The sequence below is a fragment of the Eulemur rufifrons genome, chromosome 30 (genome assembly GCF_041146395.1).
Source record: "Eulemur rufifrons isolate Redbay chromosome 30, OSU_ERuf_1, whole genome shotgun sequence".
Taxonomy (NCBI): Eukaryota; Metazoa; Chordata; class Mammalia; order Primates; family Lemuridae; genus Eulemur; species Eulemur rufifrons.
The window spans coordinates 97,860,770-97,882,075 of NC_091012.1; the positions used below are offsets into that span (position 1 = coordinate 97,860,770).

Below are 21,306 nucleotides of genomic sequence, written 5' to 3' on the forward strand. Positions count from 1 at the left end.
TGATAATAGTTCCTAAATAGCAACAGCTACCAGTAAGGTAAACAAGGCATTAAGTTGGGTTTAGTATCATGAAAACAGTACAAAGGAGTCTCATCCATATGCCTATGTAACTTAAACAAATTCAACTATACACCATGGGCCAAACATTTAATGACTGAAAAAAATTAAAAAGTGATCCATAAATGTAACCAAGATACTTCATCTGGTGACTTAGGTAAAGAAAAGATAAGTATTACATATATAAAATTGCATATTCAACTCTATAGACAATTTAAGGGATTTTCAAGGGTAATTTTGACTGCATTTGGCTTTTATTTATGCAATGATTATAGAACTCAACCCTGAACAAGATGGGACTTCAACATCTAGCACAGAGTGCTTGGCTGTAAAAGAAAGATAATCTGTTTTGAACCCTTGTTCTTGGAGTGTCCAAGGCCAGTTTTCTTTTCTGTAAATTGGGAACACTGAGAATAGTGATGGTTAATTTTATGTGACAACTTGGCTGGGCTACAGTGCCCAGATATTTGGTCAAACATTATTCTGGATGTTTCTGTAAAGGTATATTTCTGGATGAGACTAACATTTAAAACACTGGACATTGAATAAAGCACATTATCCTCCATAATGTGGGTGGGCTTCATCCAATCACTTGAAGGCCTTATGAAAACAAAAACTGACCTGCTCAGAGCAAGATGGAATTCTGCCAGCATTCTGTTTTTGGACTCGAACTGCAACTCCCCCGAGGCTCCATCCAGCCTGAGTACCCTATCTGGTTTTGAACTGGCCATGCTTCCACAATAACATGAGCAAATCTCTCTCTCTCTCTTTCTCTCTCTCTCTTTATATATACACACACATGCACACACACATACACACAAATACACATACATATATATTTAAATATCTCTCATGTATCTATATAAACTCATCTATAGATAAGATGATTTTACATATAATAGTGCATAGTGCAATGCATCACTCACATGTAAAATCATTTGCATCTACATACATGTAAATCTCTGTGTGTGTGTGTGTGTGTGTGTGTGTGTATATATCATCATTTGTAAATAAAAGAGATTGTACTAGTTTGCAGTCCAACCAACAGTGTATGAGTCTTCCTGTCTCTACACATATACACCAACATTTATTGTTTTGGGACTTTTTGATAAAGCCATTCTCACTGGAGTTAAGTGATATCTCATTGTGGTTTTGCTTTGCATTTCCCTGATGATTAGAGATGTTGAGCTTTTTTCATGTGTTTGTTAGCCGTTAGTCTATCTTCTTTTGAAAAGTTTCTGTTCATGTCTTTTGCTCACTTTTTAATGGGTTTGTTTGATTTTTTCTTGTTGATTTGCTTGAGTTCTTTATAGATTCTGGTTATCAGCCCTTTATCGGATGTATAGCATGCAAATACTTTCTCTCATTCTATAGGTTGTCTATTTGCTCTACTGATTGTTTCCTTGGCTGTACAGAAGCTTTTTAATGTAATCAGGTATAACCTCTATGGAAAGTAGTATGGAGACACCTCAAAAAACTAAAAGTAGAACTACCATTTGATCCAGCCATCCCACTACTGGGCATTTACCCAAAGGAAAGAAAATTAATTCCATTAAAAAGACACCTGCACTCAAATGTTTATAGCAGCACAATTCACAATGGCAAAGATGTAGAAATCAATACATGAGTGGATTAATAAAATGTGGTATATGTATACTATGGAGTACTACTTCGCCATAAAAATGGTGAACTAATACCTCTTGTATTAACTTGGATGGAATTGGAGACCGTTCTTCTAAGTGAAGCATCACAAGAATGGGAAAACAAACACCACATGTAATCACCATTAAATTGGAACTAATATATCAACACTTATGTGCATATATGGAAATAACATTCATTGGAAATCCAGCAGGTGGTAGGGGAGAGGAGGGGATGGGTAAACTCACACCTAATGGGTACAATGCACATTATCTGGGTGATGGACACACTCATAACTTTGACTCAAATAGTACAAAAGCAATTTAGGTAACCAAAATGTTTGTACCCCTGTAATATTCTGAAATAATATATATATATATTTTAAAAAACAATATAATTTATCAGAAATTTATCCCAATGTTGTTGTAGCCTATAAAATACTCTTAATAGCTCTAAGTAAGGGTTGGATCAGCAGAAGAATGCTTCTCAAAATTAAAGAATATTTTAAGAATTTTTAAAAAGGAAAGGAATGCAAGTTTTAGAATCAGAAACAATTGAGCTTGAATTCTAGGCTGTATATCATTTGTGCCTGTTACTTAAATTGTTGGAGCATCAGTTTCTTTACCTGTCATGGGGATTATAATGTCTTCCTCACAATCTTGCTCATTTTTTAAGTCATTAACCCATTCAAAAATATTTATTCCAGTGGCTATTAGGAAGCAGTCTGCATCTGGCATTTGGGATACAGCTGTGACTGTATTGGACAAAGTCGCTATCTCATGGACTTCGGGGAGGGGCAGACAACAAATAAAAACCACATGAGAATTTGAGATAATGGTGAATGTTCTTACAAAAATAAAACAGAGCTATGTGGTAGATAGTGTCTGGGGCAGTAGTTTATACTGGGTGTGGCCTGGCATAGATGGGGTGTTATTGAGAAAACTACACAAGAGATATAAGTGAAGATGGGCTGTATGTTCCTTCAAAAAGATGACACATAATAAACATTTTTTTTTCCCCAGCATATAACATGGTGCTTGGTTCACAGCAGGTACTCAAGATATATTTTAAATGAATATGTGCCTGATCACTCTACCCAAAAAAGAGAGAGAAAGATATACACACACACACACACACACACACACATCCTATTGGTTCTATTTTCCTGGAGAATACTAATACACTGTTCAACAGGGTTACTGTGAAGATTAAATAAGACAATGTATTTAATCTTCATATACCTGAAATATGGAATAGTGCTAGATAAATGGTTGCTATTGTGTACCAAAAGTCTAATCTTGTCTCCATAGCCTTGTTCCTAGAAACTATATTTCTTTTAGGCCAGATCTACTCCCTAGTTAAATATGAAACCTCGGCATTCAGGTACTTTCTGGAAATCTACCTTCCTTCACTTCTCAGTCTCCAAACATGTTGATAGAAAAATGAACATCAACTCTGTAATGATTACCAGGTACTCAACACTATTATGGCCCAATATTAGTACTTCATTTTCCTGATAACTGACCTGTTTGAATACCTGCATTGAACCACCTTCTGAATTAAATTGGACCTCCAAGTTGTTTATGAGTTGATCCATATCTGGAAAAAAAAAATAAGGAATAGACAACTTTTAGAATAAAATCTAACCCACTATATGCATAAGTATGCCATTTACCCTTGTATATGTTCTATGAACATTGTCTTTTTTTGAATTTTTTTTTTATTTCAGAATATTACAGGAGTACAAATGTTTGGTTACATATATTGCCTTTGCCCCACCCGAGTCAGAGCTACAAGTGTGTCCCTCCCCCAGACGGTGTGCACTGCATCCGTTAAGTCTAAATATATTCATCCCCTCCTCCCCCCTCTCACCTGCCCAACACCTGATGAATGTTACTACTATATGCACACTTAAGTGTTGATCAATTAGTATCCATTTGATGGTGAGTACATGTGGTGCTTGTTTTTCCATTCTTGTGATATTTCACTTAGTAGAATGGGCTTCGGCTGTATCCAGGATAATACAAGAGGTGCTGTCTTTCAGGACTTACTAGATAATGAGAAATAATTGAAACATTCTGATTCATTCTACTCATCAAAATGGGCCTGTCTTGTCCTCAACAATATTAGCTGGCCCCTTCCCCCAAACTCTGCATGGAGGTGAATCTGTTTCTTCCAATCTTTCCAACCTGCTCTTCCTTCATAAGAATATAAGCATAGCTATGCAGTTTTCAGAATCTTCCCTTCCTGGTCTAGTTCTTGCTCTAAGGAGTTCCAAGCTGGCGTGTGCATACTCACCCCCAGTGAACAGGGGCAAATCTCTCTATAGAAGCAATTTATTTATCTACTCTCTTAAACCTACAAGCCAGGTAGGATTAATAAAAAGTCTCCTCTTTCCTCTTTAGATAGCTTTTCCTCCTATGAAAGGAGAGAATTGGTGGCCTCATGCAGCTGCTTTAAACCAACACAGTCATTCTTGCCAGAAGCACCTAGAAGTTTTCCTCTTCAACCAGATTTTCCTTGATCTACCTGTAGTCCAATCTCATTACAAAGGAAAACATAGGGTTAAGGAAGCTGAATCCACAGTTTATGACTTGATTGGTCAGATTTCAGATTATGCTAAGTGTCTCCAAGCCAATTACAGGTAGTTCTCTCACTTATGGCCTGGTTGCACTTCAAAAGGCAGCCCATAAATCAGTTAATTGTTTGGGATATCAGATACATTTACCTGTGGAAGTGTTCATTTTAAAGGTCACAATAGCTATCTATTTAAGACATAATGCAGTTAAAATAAAATAAATGCACACACAATTAGCAAGGATATAAAATTATAGCATAGCAACACAAAAAAGTAAAATATGAACCTAAAAACAATTCCTTTATTTATTGAATGTCAGTAATTGAAGGAACCATTTCTAATTAGAAGGCAGTAACACACAAGGAAACTTCTATGGGGATTATGAGGAAGACTTCTGAGCTATTATCAGAGTTTAGAGAATTTTGATGCTTTAAAGTATCTCTAATTTTATCTCAAAGCTCATGGCTTTTCTTTTCTTTGATCCAGGTATATGAGTAGAACTGTTCACATATACATCTATTCACTCACTAAATATTTATTGCATAATCACTGTGTCAGAGGTTGTACTAGGCACATTACTACTAGTTTGGGCTCTGGGCCAATCAGACGTGGAGAGTCAGCAAGTGTAGCAGAGAGCACTGACCTGGGAGTTAGATGCCCAGGTCACATCCTATAATCTTTGGCAAGGGCTTTTTCTTTATAAGCCTCAATCTGTCCATCTAGAATTAAAGGATTTCAAACTGTCCCTAAGGCTTCTATGGAGCCCCTGGGGGGTGGGGTTTGTTAAGTTTAGCTTAAAGCTGCCTCCCTACATATTTTAAGTTTGGCCTAAAGGTTTCTCTGTATATAGTGAACTGTAAACTAACTGAATGTATAAATAGACTGTAACCTACTCTTGCACCAATCACACGGTTTTGGCCAATCACAGGTAGCCAATTGTTCAAATATGGCAAATGTCAAGATGTGACCAATTCAGCTGTTTCTGTACCTCACTTCCATTTTCCACATGTCACTTTTCTTTTTTTGTCAATAAATATTATCCAACCATGTGGTAGTCCCAGAGTCACTCTGAACCTGTTCTGGTTCTGGGTCTGCCTGATTTGCAAATCATTCTTTGTTTAATTAAATTCTGTTAAATTTAATTTGTCTAAAGTTTTTCTCTTAGGTTTTCTTTTAGGTTAATGGAGGAAGTGTAGTGAGGAATAAGAACAGTAGAGGCCAGAACACACACAACTCTTATTTCCAATAGAATTTAAGCTCCTTGTGGGCAGATATTTTCATCTTTGTTTTTTCCCACTGATGTATGCCAAAGGCCTAGAATATTGCCTGTTGCATGGTAGGTGTTTAATGCATTTCTGAAGAGTTTTGATGATAGTGATAGAAAAAGACGAGTGAGGAAATGTGTTTTCTCAAGTACAGGAATTGAAAAAAGGTGGGAGAAAATGAAAGATAATTAGAGAGGTTATGTATGAGGGATATCTGAGGTGTAATTAACTATGAAGTAAGAGGTGGCAGAGAGGGCAGCTAAGCTTTCCCTGATTCCCAGGACAGGAAATGGAGATGTGATGGAAGAAAAAGAATGTTAGGTCAGGTAACTCTTGTATAGTCCACAGGGGGGCACCAAAAAGCCAGGAGAGCTTCCTCGCCTGCTGACAGAAAAATCTGTTGGAGAGTACGGAGAGGATTCAGTTCTCCCTCTTCATTCACAGCACCTTCAACTAGGCCTCATTATTTCTAGCCAGTACAACTTACAAGAACCATCTTATGTCTAGTCTTCTTTGATTCCTATGAATTAAAAGATAGCCGGGTTGAGGAAGCACAGTGACTTTGACAAACTATTTTAGCTTCTAAGAACCTCAGTTTCTTCACCTGCCAAGATAGGAGAAAATGGTATTGCCTTAATAGAGTTAATTAATGTGAGGATTCCATGTTAGTACAATCATATGCCACATAATAACAACATAGCCATTGTAGTGTCATAGTGCAATGCATCACTCACGTGGTGCAAACAAATGTATTACACTGCCAGTCGTATAAAATTCCAGCACATACAATTATGTGTAGTACATAATACTTGACAATAATAATAAATGACTGTTACTGGTTTATGTATTTACTATACTACACTTTTAGTGTTATTTTAGACTATATTCCTTCTACATATAAAAAAGTTAAGTGTAAAACAGCCTCAGGCAGGTCCTTTAGAAGGTAATTCCAGAAGGTATTGTGATCATAGGAGATGATAGCACTATGCCTGTTATTGCCCTTGAAGAACTTTTAGTGGGATAAGGCATGGAGGTAGAGAACAGTGATATTGATGATCTGACCCTGTGTAAGACTAGGCTGATGTGTGTTTGTGTCTTAGTTTTTTTTTATTTTTTAATTGATTAATTAATTAATTATTTTTTTGGACAGTCTCGCTCTGTCACTCGGGCTAGAGTGCCATGGCATCAGCCTAGCTCACAGCAGCCTCAAACTCCTGGGCTCAAGCCATCCTCCTGTCTCAGCCTCCTGAGTAGCTGGGACTATAGGTACCTGCTACCATGCCTGGCTAATTTTTTCTATTTTTAGTAGAGACAGGGTCTCACTCTTGCTCAGGATGGTCTCAAACTCCTGAGCTCAAGTGATCCTCCTGCCTCAGCCTCCCTCCCAGAGTGCTAGGATTACAGGCATGAGCCACTGTGCCCAGCCTGTGTCTTAGTTTTTAACACAAATGTTTAAAAAGTAAAAAAAAAAAAAGAATTAAAAATAGAAAAAAGCTTAAAAGATAAGGATATAAAGAAAGAAAATATTTTTGTACAGCTGTATAATGTTTGTGTTTAAAGTATTATTACTAAAAAGTCAAAAAGCTAAAAATATTAAAAGTTTATAAAGTAAAAAAATTTTAGTAAGGTAAGGTTAATTTATTATTGAAAAAGAAAAAAATTATAAATTTAATATAGCCTAAGTGTACAGTGATTATAAAGTCTACAGTAGTGTACAGTAATGTCCTAGGCCTTCACATTCACTCACTCACTCATCCAGAGCAACTTCTAGTCCTGCAAACTCCATTCATAGTAAGTGCCCTATACAGGTGTACCATTTTTTATCTTTTATACCATATTTTTACTGTATCTTTTCTATGTTTAGATACACAATTATTTACCATTGTGTTACAGTTGCCTACAGTATTCAATACAGTAACATGTTGCAAAGGTTCATAGCCTAGGAACAATAGGCTATACCATATAGCCTAGGTGTAGAGTAGGCTATATTATCTAGGTTTGTGTAAGTATACTCTCTTATGTTCATGCATGGACAAAATCATCTAAGGATGCATTTCTCAGAATGTATTCCTGTCATTAAGTGACACATGACTATATATGTAAATACACTTAATTCTTGACACAGAAAATGTTTTCTATTAGCCATTATTATAATCACCATCATTATTGATGGTCAGAATCTTCAGTTCTGGCCCAGAATAATTATCTCCTGAGTATCAAACAGGTCTTTTATACTCAATGAGTTCACAAACCTGCTCTACCTCATACATTTCCAATCTCAACTTGTAGCACCACTATTAATCCAGTCTATCAATCTAAAAACATGAGAGTCAGTCATTTTAACTTCTCTCTCTCCATCTTTAGTCAATTAGTTATCAGATGTAATAATTCTACTACAGATATATCTCTTAAACCTAGCCCTTTATCATCTCCCAGTCACTTCCCCTTCTAGGAAATACTTCACATTGCTATCAAAGTGTGCTAAAATGTGTGGCCTCTGGAGTGACCATCTAGGGTCAAATCCTGCCTCTGCAACTTCTTAACAATAAGATGTTGGGCTAGGTTTTTCCAGCCTCCTGTGTCTGTTTCCTCATCTGTGAAATGAGAATAATAACAGTACCAACTCATAGAGTTATTATGAGGATTTATGGAGTTACTAATTTTTTGCAACAGTATCTGGCACAAAGAAGCATTGTCTGTTTCCTTCACCACCAGGTGAGCCCTTCAATAGTTACCTAATCTTGTTCCTCTCTGTATCCCTATCTTTTAGCAGAATATCTCTACATACTACATACTGATGTCCAATGAATGAATGAATGAATGATCATGGGAATGACAAGGACTAGAGCCATATCCAGAACTATACCTGCCCATCTTCAAAAGCTTTAATAGTGGCTGGGCACCGGCGGTGCCTCACGCCTGTAATCATAGCACTCTGGGAGGCTGAGGCAGGAGGATCGCTTGAGCCCAGGAATTTGAGGTTGCTGTGAGCTAGGCTGATGCCACGGCACTCTAGCCCAGGAGACAAAGCAAGACTCTGTCTCAAAAAAAATTAATTAATTAATTAAAATTTTAAAAAAGCTTTAATAGCAACCATCAAGGAGTGTGAAAAATACTTCTCGCCCTTCCCATATCACAAATATGTTAGTCAAATGGCATAAGGGGGATTACTGAAGATTAGGAATGTCTCAGCAATTTCTGGTTAGTGCCCTCTCACCCAAAGAACAGCCAAATGGGATAGACATTAACTAATCCTTGTTAGAGGATTTAAATCCTGGTTTAAATGTTGGTAGGAGTGTGATTACAGGGAAAGCAGTTGGGAAGGTGTATAACCTTCTCTTTTAAATTTTTAAAAAATATTTAGCCAGGCAGAATGGAAAACTGAAGAAAATTAGGGCCCACAGAATGTCTTAAAGAAGGCTTAGTTTTCAGGGGAAAAAAAAAGGCAGGGGGTGGCTTTATGAGCCTATTGCTTTTCTCTAGAGTTGGAATCACTGCTCTAAGTGCCTAAGAGAGACCAAACAGCTGCACAGAAGCTGTCAGTGAGGAAAGTACTAAGGAAATACACAAAGAGGGTTCTAGTTTGTCCTAAGTCCTGAGCCACTGAGATGTGAATCACCCAGACAGGAGAATATCAGAAATGCGAATCACCTACTTGAGGTAATAACAATTATACTACTAGTATTGGCTCTTCAAGCTTTTGTGCCTGGGAGCTAGACTTTCTGGTCCTTCTCCTAAGGGCAGGGGTACTGGAGAAGGAAATAGAGAAGAAAAGAGGGAAGATTATTGAGCCCCATTTCCAGTTGGTTAATGTCACATATATGCAGGACATCACAAACCATATTCCAGAGACCATGACCATAGGAATTTGATAAAATTACGTAACTTTCGTCATGTTCCCAAGTTTATTTTGTACCCAGGTGGCATTTACTATAATGATCTGCTTGTTTTATGGAAGTTTGCAGTGCCTTCAAAGAACAGGAGCAGGTAGTTGGCTAATAAGAACACATCCCTGCCAGAAGATGCAAACCAAACCAAGCCAAACCAAACCAAAACAAAGCAAAAGAAAAAGAACACATCCCACCCTTTAGCCAACACTGAAAGGATAAAAGTATCTAAAGATGAAGTAAGAAGGTAGACTGTTCAAGAAGGAAGCAAAGCAGAGTCATTAGAGCCTAAAACTAAAAAGAAATCAGAGCATTGGGAATCCTGACACACAGGCCAAAGAAGGAACCTAGTGCCTTAATAGGATAGAGCATTTGGACAATGCAAATAATAATCCCTCACGTGTATCTACATAGCTTTACAGGAAGGAAAGCTTTCATAACATTCCCTTTTAGCAGATAATGAATTTGGAGGCCCAAGGTCACACAGTTTAAAATTGTTGGAATCAGAACTGAAACTTTTGTCCTGTGACTCAAATTACAGTGTTCCCTCACTACTTTCTAATACCTCAAATCTGGTATGTACCTTCTTTCTGAAAAGCCGTCTTCTAAAAGAAGAAGTTTAAGGACAATAAAACTAATCGCTTTGGAAGATCTTGAGCAGCTATCATTTGCTTTCAGCCTCTGACCTTTAAGAAATGCTAGAACTATTAAAAATGAAAATCAATGTTTTAGGGTTTTGAGATTATAGGTAGTTTTTAAAAACTGTTGTCTGTGTTTTTATTATTAGAGAAGAATAAAGAAGGACTAGAGTACACATGTATTTGCAGACTGTTTTACTGTATATCTTCCATGGGAATAGAGAGTAGTGTTGGGATGGGCCTTTGGGAAAACCTTCAGAATTAAGGTTACTCTGCAGCATGATATTAACAATGGAATGGTGGTAAAAGAACTATAATAGCCAACACTCACTGAATACTTACCGTGTGTCAGTACTGTTCTATTAAAAGAATACACACACACACACACACACACATATATATATAAGCTCATTTATTCCTCATAACCCTAGTAACAGGCACTATTATTTCCTCATTTTAAAAATGAGGAAACCGAGGCACAGAGAGATAAGTTAGCTTAAACTCAAATCACCCATCTAGCAAATAGCATAGAGGAGAACTGAACCTCAGCAATCTAGAGCTACAATGCAACAATAATGAAGTTATAATGCTTCTGGACCTGGGTGCCAGTGGTATCCCCCAACTTCTGCTTGAAGCAGATCTTGTAGCAGAGGGTAAATGTTTGCTAGAAACAAGCTACCTAATAAAGAGAGAATCTCCAATTTCTTCCATTTCCTCCAAATAGGCTCACACCTATCACCATAGGCACCACTGGAAAACCTAATCTCTAAGAGCTCCCAGTTGTGGCATTTCATTAGGCAGCTCTCTATTACTTTCTTATTCAGGAGTTTCAACACACACAAAAGCTAAAGGGTGCCTGAGGTACCTTGTCCAAATTACAGGAACCACCACCACAGCAAGTACTCAGAAGTGGCTCTAAAACAGGAAACCCCTGCAGTTTGCCTTCTCAGCTTACCTTGAATGAGATAAAAGGAAGTGGGGGCCAACTGGGATGCTAAAAAGAACAGGAATCTAAGAGGAGAGAACATATTACCACAAAAAGAAGTGAAAGCTGACAGCACATACCATGAGTGAATAACAGTGACAGAAAGACTGAAATTGAGTATTACGTTATTACTACGACAACCAGCTAAGCTTGATGTAGTGAAGTAGTGTGAGGTAATAAAAACATGAGGTGATCAGACCAGAGAAGAGCTTTATGACTTTGGGCAAGTCATTTGACCTTTCTATGCCTCCATTTTCTCATCTGCAAAATGGGGATACATCAGTCCAGCCCTGCTCCCTCATACAGTTGTCATGAAGACCAATCATGACAACACATGTAAAAATTCTTTATAAGATGTAAATGTAAAATCTCCATGTAAGTTTTTAGGGTTCCTTTTGTCAGAAAATCAAAAAAGTACATAAATAGCCACATTTTTAAGATCCAAACCATTTACAGTAACAATATCTTAGGATTTCTGACATATGTATGTCCATTCTCCCATAAGTTCATGTTCTACAATATCACTTACGTAGCCTCCAGTGCTTTCAGCCACTGCCCTCCCCTCATGTTAAGCCCCATTTACTTTTCCACAAAAAGAAAACAAATATGCATGGATGAAAAATCACCTTGGAATGTGCTAGAGATTAAGATCCCTCATTCTGGAAAAGGTGAAAGCTAAGAGGAATTATGATAAAAATCTATAACTGGTAACACAAGTGGAGTTGAGGCTCAATAAACTGTAGGCTTGAGTTTTAGTTGTAGTTAAATCACCAAATTGTTGGGTGGCCTTGGGCAAGTTACATCACTTAAGGTGAAAAGTAGAAATAACTCCTTCTCACTTACCTCACAGGCCCCTTCTGAGAATCAGTTGAAAGAACAGACTTAAAAGTATTATAGAAATATAACCACAGATATCTAGAACTAGTGCCCTTGCCCCAAATCCCCACTGAACAAGTACATTTATGTTTAAACAATAATTCATTTTACATACAAAACAGTGATAGAAATTATACTAAAAGTTCTATAGTTAAAGAAGGCAGAGTGAAACAATGGGAAAATAATTTAACTAGGATCTGGGAGACCTGGATTCTAGAAAAGGCTCCACTGTTATCTAGCAGTGTCATTTTGAGTAAACTACTTAGCCCTTTTCAGGCCCCATCCAGTTCATAACATTCTATGATATATGTTCTATGAAAAGGACATAGATAGAAAGTCCATAATAATTGTCTCAAATTTCTGCGAGACTGATGTCAAGATGGACAGCTAAATTCTCTACAAACCATTAGGTAAATTTGAGTCTCATTCCCACAGCATGTAAAGAAATATTATCAATAATTTCAAGTGCATACAAAAGTAGAGGCATGTACCTACTTCCAGCTTCAGTGATTTTCAGCTAATGGTAAATCTTATTTTATCTGTACCCCAACCTACCCCCATCTCAATGGATATTTTTAGGCAAATCGCAGATATCCTATCATTTCATTCCTATGGCATTTCTAATTACAGCATATTTAATCTTCACAATCACCCTGTAAGGTGGGTACTGCTGTTGATCTCATTATACCCAGGAGGAAATATGGGTTCACTGAGATTAAGTAATTCCAAAGTCACATAAACTGGTAAATTACTCAGCTGGGATTTGAATCCAGGTATGATGTCTGATACCAAAGTTCTTTTTCTCTTTTAAAATACTTGCTACTACACTGCACTTTGGAATAGTTTGCTAAAGTTGAAAATAATAATAATCGAGGTGTTTTTGCACCTTCACAGCAAACTCTACAATTGAACATTTACAAAGAGTATTAAAGTATTTCCAGTAATCATGACATTAATCATATTAATCAGACAAAACCTCTAGAAATCACAACTCCAGACTGGCACTGAGGCATCACTTTAGAAAAGGGAAAAAGGGACACAGTAGCAAAAACTCATTACTCTGCAACATCATGAAAATCTCATGTGATCCTCTTCATCACTTTATGCCATTATTTTATGCAACAGTCTCCTCCAACAAATTAAACATGGTGCCACCGTGGCAACCAAAAAGATTTTGTAGCAATACAATGGTCCTCATCCATGTTTAGCACAATAGGTGCTTAAGGGCAGAGACCTTGTGTATTGAATTAGCCTTTCCAGTCACTGTATAAGATACATGGCTCAGGAACACCAAGTCAAGGAGTCCTAGAAGAGTCTTGGGCCATCTCAGGTCATAGAACCCCAGAAGGTCAGATCAATGCAATGACCAATTCAACACTACACATCTATTCTAGGATCTAGCTACAAAAACAGAGAAGGTGCATTATTCTTCTTTTAGTACTACTCATTGTGTATATTTATCAGAATTAGCTTTAAAAACAAAAAAATTAATGGATTCACAGACAGCACATCCCCTCCCATTCTAACTGAAGATGAAAACTAGATCATTAAAAGTACAGGAAGAAACAAAAGAGCTGGGATAACTCACTTTAAATAATAAAAGTTAAATATATATTGAGGATTGTGAAGATCTTTCTGAGGATATTATATCTTATTTGTGAGTTTGTATGTCAAAGAAAATGAGAAATAGAAGAGAAACGCAGAAAAAATGAAAGAAACTCTAGAGAAATAAAGGATCATTTTTTTTAATGGAGCTAGATTAAGGAATTTGGATGGTTACATTCAGCAAAAAGGGGTCAGGGGAAAAGAAAGGTGGCCTGATAATTGTCTTCAAAGGCACATGTTAGGTATTTGGAGAAAGCAGAACTGCTGTATTACTTATTGGAGATCATGGTCAACTTAAAGAGGAACTTTCTGATGATAATCAAGTCTTTAAAGAGGACCTTCTTAACAGCCAACTCTACAGTAGACACTATGTGTGTTTGTGGCAGGGAAGGGGATAGATTATACCAGACAGAAGAAAACAAAGTTCTTGGTCTCTGATCTCTACTCTCAGTGAATTTGCAGTCTAGGTTAAATAGAGAAAACTGGCAGCCCACTACAGATGCTAGCCTGGATCTCACAGTGATGTTAAAAATTAAAATAGAATTAGCTAGCTACATTTCAAAAGCATGAGATTTCATATTTTTTTCAAACAAATTCTATGTATTGCTTTTATGAAAAAGTTGGGAGATCTTACAACCGGAGTCTACGTTGGCACAAGAGAAAAAATAGCTGGAGATGATCAGTGGCTGTCTCCTTTAGAAAGGATATACTTCTTTCATTTTACTGAGCCCTGAAGAGATTTCAGTTTGAGAGCCCAGGTCTATGTGGTGAGATAAAACTATGCATAAAACAATAGCAATAAAACATTATAACATAATAGATGCTGCAATACTGAATTATGAATTGAAGATATGAACACTAATTAGGAGAGGAAGAGATTACTAAGAACAGAATAGTCAGAAGAAAATCCAAATAGTTTGTTGTGAGGTATGCCTTGAAGAACTAGAATCAGTCAAGAAGAGGCAGAAAGAAAAACCAGATGAGAGGAAAAGTAGACTACATACTCTGTGAAGGCAAGGGTCCCATCCAAATTGTTTATCACTGTAACTTCAGCTTTTAGCATGATGCCTAGAACTTTGTAGGCACCCAGTAAATGAGAGTAGCATAACTTTAAAAATATGTTTTAAGGAAGATATCCTTGCAGTGGTCCTCAAAGTAGAGAGGGCAGAAAGAATCAAGGGGGGACCAGAAGGTACTGGAATATTCTGTGTATTGTGGTAAGAGCTTACATAGGTACCACAATCTCAACGTCTAGCGGAGGCAGATAGGTTAAGGCCACCCAGACCACATGAGGAGCATGGTGAATGGAGAATAAAAGTGCTGTCTAAAATTGGAGGGAGGGAGGGGCTTATCAACTCTAGGTAATTATTGCCAAGAGGGAATGCTGGCTCAGTATATTCTTTATTTTTATTTTTATTTTTTTGAGACAGGGTCTTGCTCTGTTGCCTAGGCTAAAGTGCAGTGGCATCTTCATAGCTCACTGAAACCTCAAATTCCTGGGCTCAAGCGATCTTCCTGGCTCAGCCTCCTGAGTAGCTGGGAATACAGGAGCATGCCATCACGCCCAGCTAATTTTTCTAATTTTTGTAGAGATAGAGTCTCACTCTTGCTCTGGCTGGTCTCAAACTCCTGGCCTCAAGCAATCCTCCCACCTTGGCCTCCCAAAGTGCTAGGATTACAGGCATGAGCCAATGCACCCAGCCAGTATCTTTTAATTATTCAAGAGAAACTGAAATTCTAGGATTTTAAGTGAAATCTGATTTTGAAAGGTTGGCAATCAACCAATTTTTTAAAATGTGGGAATGGGTAAATTGACATACTGCTCTGGACTGAATTGCGTTATCCCCAAAATTCATATATTGAAGCCTTAATCCTCAATGTGACTATATCTGGAGATAGGGCCTTTATAGAAGTAATTAAGGTTATTCTTTTTGCCCTTTACATGTGGTTCAAATGGAAGTAATTAAGGTTAAATGAGCTCATAAGGGTAGGGTCCTGATCTGATAGGATTAGTGTCTTCATATAAGAGGAAACACCAGAGACAGCTCACTCTGCCCACTTGCACAAAGAAAGTCATGCGAGCGCACTGTGAGGAGGTGGCCTTCTACAAGTCAGGAGGGGAGCCTTCACAAGAATCTGACCATGCTAGCACCCTGATCTCAGACTTCTAGCCTCGAGAACTATGAGAAAATAAATTTCTGTTGCTTAAGCCACTTAGTCACTGGTATTTTGTTGTGGCAGCCCAAGCCCCCAAATACACTATGTACAAAGTGTTATTGCTATTACAAACAACACTGCAAAAGTCTGGAATTATCTTAAACATCAATCAATAGAAGACTGTTTTAAAAAATTGTGGCTCATCCATATAGTAAAAAACTATGCAGTCACACAAAAGAATGAGGCTTTAAAAAAATGTACATACATGGGAATATCTCCAAAGTATATTTTTAACTAAACAAAGAAAGTTGTAGGACAATAGGCAGAAAGTGTTACCATCTGTGTATTAAAGGCAAAGGGGAAGAAAACAAATATATATATATATATACCCATCATTTGCTTGATATGCATTAAATATCCTTGGACAGATTCCTAATAAACAGATAACTTTGGTTGCCTCCAGTAAGGCAAAATGAGTGGCTAGGGGACAGAAATAGGAGGGAGACTTTTCACTGTATACCCTTTCGTGTATGTTGGATTTTGAAACATGTGGAATAAATTACTAATTCAAAATACATTTTTAAATGAAAGTTTAAAAATTTTAGGGGAAACAATAAAAGGAGTGAGCTGTATTTGGTCTGCAGGCTAATTGTTTTCACCTCTTGCCTAAATTAAGGTGGTGAAAGTTAAAATAAAAAGAAAGAAACTGAAAACAGATACAAAGGGAAAATAAAAACAGTCTTTGGCATTTAAGTAGATGAGGAAAAGAGAAAAGTTTAATGCCAGCCTTTTGAGCATGGGATATGAGAACCACAACAACTACATTTTCCCACTGCTTATTGTGCTTTCATGCTGCCTTCTAAGTGTTTACAAAATTAACACATTTATTCCTTAGTGCAACCTTATGAGGTAGTTTCTGTTATTATCCCTAATACACAGATGAGAAAATTAAAGTGCAGAGTTTAAATAAGTTCACCACTACTATGATGATGGTAAGCTGCAGAACCAGGGAAGTGAAAAGGACGAGTCTTGAACAAGGGGCAGGTAAAGAATCTAGGGGTGATGATGGGTTCTATTTTAGAAATGGTGAGTTTGAAATCACAACAAAATGTCAAAATGCTAGTGATCTGAAATATCTGGATTGGGTTCTAGAGTTAGGTTTTTGCTCCTTAATAATCCTAAAGCTTGGTTTCTCCGCATCATATCTATTTTGTCTAAGTACACAGATAACATCTTTTAGTATATTATACAAAACATTTAGCATGTTACAGACATTTAAATCTAGTTTCGTGTCCCACTAATCTACATTCCTCCTCTCCAAATACACAGCATTTAAATAAAACAATTATTGAAAATAATAAAAATGATGAGACCCTCCACTTATGAAATACATATAAGATATCAGGCATGGGGTCTAATGTTTTAGTTACATTATTTATAATCACAAATTACCATATAATCTCAGAGATAAGGAAATTGAGGCTAGATGATGAAACTGAGTTGGGGATAATAAATAGATCAGAAATCCAACTTCTAGGTATAAAACTTAAATCAAAAACATTAGCATATAAAAATCAGAAAGAAAACCAAATGATCTCACATTGTCTTTGGCTAAACAAATGATCCCAGTAGTACTACAATGTTGTTTGTTTACTCACACTGTATTTAGTAATGAGATGGAAATTGTACTAGATGATCATCTAGCTCAATCACCCAATCAAGTTTTCCTTCATTCACAAAACATGGCATTTTAGAGCTAGATCTTAGAAGATCATCTACAAAGTATGTACCAAGTATTTACATGGGAAAAGTTAAATGGGTAAGTACTTTGAGGATACAATGATAGTACATGTCCTCAAGCACCTCTCAGTCTGAAAAAAGGATAATGGCTTAGATATGTATACAAATAACCATAATGTAGGACAGAGAGTAATATAGGTTCCAAAAAATGCAGGAAATGTGAAACGGGAACTCAAAAGAGTATTTCTAGATGCAGGGATCAAGGAAGGTTTCATAGAAATGGCATTTAAGTTGGAATTAATTGTGGAGGAAATACTGTAAATACTGTTTTCAGGAAAAATCATGAAAACAAGTACATTATAAGGCATTTATGATTAAGTATCAACTGAGAAGAACAGACAGGAATGTATAATATCTAAAGAATAGCCAGGGAGATAAGAAAGACTTGCTGTGGGGGCTAGAAACTAAAGTAGGATTTAAAGGAAGATTGGGGTTTGGATGTGAGGGAGATAAAGAAGACATTTAAGATGGAAGGAATAAAAATAAGTTTTTAAAAAGCTTTCTCAGTGCCTGACACCTAGTATGTCAACATATTTGCTGAATGAATTATATATCCAAAGACAATCTTCTTTTCATTCAGCAATTTAAGTGAAGTCGTAAAGTACAACTGACTCAGAGAAAGGGTGAATATATAAACATATCAAATAATGATAAAACCCTTGCCAGAATGAGAAAGGGTGAGTGCGCTGATCCTCCCCACACCCCTGCCCCAACCAGACACAGGCAATCTGGAAAGATGAATGAGGACTAGACTAAGCTTCGTACCTTGGTTTTTGGAATTCAATTAGCTGAGCCAATAAGAACCCCATTTCAGAAATGCACATACTAAAACAATGAGGGTGCTGGTGGTGACCTGGTTTAGGGGTTTTTCTTTCCAATATATCCTGAAAGCCTAAACAAGAGGGATCTGTAGCTCCCAATGGCTCTGAAGGCAGAGCCATTAACTAACTTGGTCTTGAGGACAGATTAGATAGATGCACTTCTCACTTTTATTTTTGAGGTTATATTTCTACTCTTTCTATGTTTTCTGCCTGTCTGCCCTCCAAGCTTATCTGAAGACACTGTTCCCCACCTATTCTCTGTGTTCCCAACAGTCACCAAAGATTAACACTTTTTATATAAGCGTCTCCCCCAAACTCTGAAGAATAATATGAAGTCTTTTATAAGTCACTGGTTTTTGTTGTCCAAAGGTCCTGTTGGTTATATCATCCTGGTTAAGTGGTGCAAAGGATAAAAGGAAAGGCAGGCTAGTGGCCCTTTCTCTTAGAGGTGATAAAGTCCACTGGGAACAATGTTAAATCAAAAGCAAATAAAACCTCTGTTCTAGCCTCAGCCTTTGGGCAAGCTAATTCAGTCTTCCCAGATCTCCTTTTACCGCATCTGGAAGGTGTTTGAAGGGCAGCAAAGCACTAATTCTACCAGCAGTGCTCCCGAGCAAAAGTCCCAAACTGAATAGGAAAAGAAAGTGAAACCGATGGACACGCTTGAAGTTCTGACTGGGGGGATGGGGGTGGGGGTGGGGGAAGGGGATGGGTGCATACCTACATGACGAGTGCTATGAGCACTGTCTAGGGAATGGACACACTTGAAGCTCAGACTCGGGGGGATGGGGAGGCATGGGCAATATATATAACCTGAACTTTTGTACCCCCATAATGAGCTGAAATAAAAAAATAAAATAAAATAAATAAAATAAAGTGAAACTGAGATACAAGTGGCATCCTGTCACATACACTATAGTGTTTAATCTACCCCCAAATGTTTTGAGATGGAACTATTAATCTGTATTCTATAGAGGAGAAAATCAATGCCCAGGGTCATGCAGCTAGTTAAGTGGTGGTACTAGTGTTTCAAAGCAGGCCTTTCTGTTACTCCAAACCATCACAGTCTCCATCAGTTTCAAACCCAAGTTTAAGATCATTCTCTCTGCCCAGTTATTATCACACTGGGCGACAGACAGGTGCTTAATAAATGGTTTTCTTCTCAATGAAGACTATACCAAAAGAAATCAGACATTGTTCCTTTGGCCACCTGTTTGGATGTGATTTATGCTTCCCCAATTCTTAGGGTTAAAAAAAGCCCACAAAAAGACAGCTCTGCCAAGTGGCTAAGCAAGTGGATTCGCTCCCACAATCACAGCATTTTGGCCCAAGCTTCCACCTACACAGAGGAACCAACCGCCTTGGCCACATCTTAAAGGGCCGGGGCAGGGCCTAGGCTCAGGGTTCCTCCTCCAACCAAGCTCAGCCCCTCCTTAAAGAGCCGGCATGCCCAAAGCAGCTCCTCCTCGGTAGCTGCTTCCAGGGCCTCACCTCAGTGCCCCCGATAGCCTAGGTTCACACCTTGACCTCCTGTCCCCTCCTTCCTCTTTTTAGAAGCATCTCTAGGTACCCGCTACTGCTTAAGGGGGTTACCTGGGAGCTTTGGCCTTCTGAATCCTGTTCTCTCTGGCTGCGACTTTGGCTGTGTGGGGTTAAGCCAAAAACAAACCTTACCGCTTAGGGAGGATTCAGAGCGCTGAGCCAGGGCTGAATAAATTAGGCAAATCCATCCATTCTTGGCCCCTTTCACTTCTCTCACGAAGATCCCCAAAAGTACCCCCTCCCCTTCTTAGCCTCTCTTTGCGCAACCCTTTAGCAAAGTCATTTTCCCTTGAGTTTCATTTGATTCCACATAGCATTCTTACCCTTCCGCCCGCACACCCGCCTCGTCCACTGCTAAAACCCAAGGAGAAGTGGGATGTGTAGGGGGAGCAGGAAGGCTGGGGGGGGGGGACAGAATCTAGACTGAAGGGACAGGAGTGGGTGAGTTCTAATCCCGGAGTCACTTACCGCCCATGTCACTAGCTGAGGACTCCTGAAGTGTCCAGAGCTCATGCCGTCCTCCGGGAGGCTCATACTCCTGAGCTGATCGCAAGACAGCTGTTCCCCTCACACCCGCCCCTGTCTGACGGCGCGCCAAGCGACGCGCTCTCTCCTTCTCCTACTCGGCCCCCCACCTCTCCTTTTTCTCCCAGCTGGAAAACAGGGAGGGGGGCGAAAGGGGAAGGAGTGGATTCAGACCCAGCTGGGCCACCCTCGGAACAAGGGAAACAAAAGCTCTCAAGCATCCAACCCCAAAATCGGGGGCCGGCAGAGCATACTTTCTAAAAAGAATCCACCCCCTGCAGCCTTTCCTCGGCTAAAAATAAAGTGGGTTCGCTGGGCCAAAGTGGCCAAGGCTTAAGATTCTCCGTTCCCCTTTTACCTCCACCAATTCAATTCCGGCCAAGCCCACTCTCCACCCATCCTCTGAATTCCACACACTCTTGAAAAGGAGAGGGCCTGGGGTGGGGGCTAGGAACACCAACCCAAATCCCAAAGCACTACTTGAACACAAAGTTGAGGCGGAAAAGGAATCCTTCAAGACAGGAACCCACAAGGAAATATCACAAGAGGATCCCTTCACCGCCGCTGTTGCCACCACACACCCCAGCGCCTTCCTAAAAAGAAAGAAGGGAGGAGAAAATGCCGACGCTCCGTAGAAACATATAGAACACCACCACCCCAGGGCAGGGGCTTCAGCGAAAAATGGCAGCAACTCGTGCAGGTCCTCTGGCGCGGGGTTTCTTGGAGCTACCTAGCGGCCGCACCGGGGACCTCGTGCCCTGCACGGGTCAGAACCTAAAGTGATCTCTAGGCAACCTGAGTGGGTGGAGCAACTCTGTCTTTCTCTGGCTGGGGTAGGCCCAGAGGAGAGGTGTGACTATCATGAGGACTCCACCTAGGGTGGAGTTCCTTAAAAGGGACAGGCGGCTGCTAGAGGAGAGTGCAAAGTA

General features: G+C 38.7%; 1 protein-coding gene across 2 annotated transcripts in view; it reads right to left on the reverse strand.

Moving 5' to 3' along the window:
• KLF8 (KLF transcription factor 8) overlaps positions 1–20,386 on the reverse strand; it is a 45,688-nt gene extending 25,302 nt beyond the window's left edge. Inside the window, exon 1 of one of the 2 annotated variants that reach the window (XM_069463827.1) lies at positions 3,224–3,295. In XM_069463827.1, coding sequence (XP_069319928.1) covers positions 3,224–3,295 — 72 coding nt within the window. Of the gene's footprint in view, positions 1–3,223; positions 3,296–20,320 lie in introns of those variants that run through there. The other variant, XM_069463828.1, reaches the window with a different exon arrangement.
• Between the last annotated feature and the right edge of the window lie 920 nt (positions 20,387–21,306).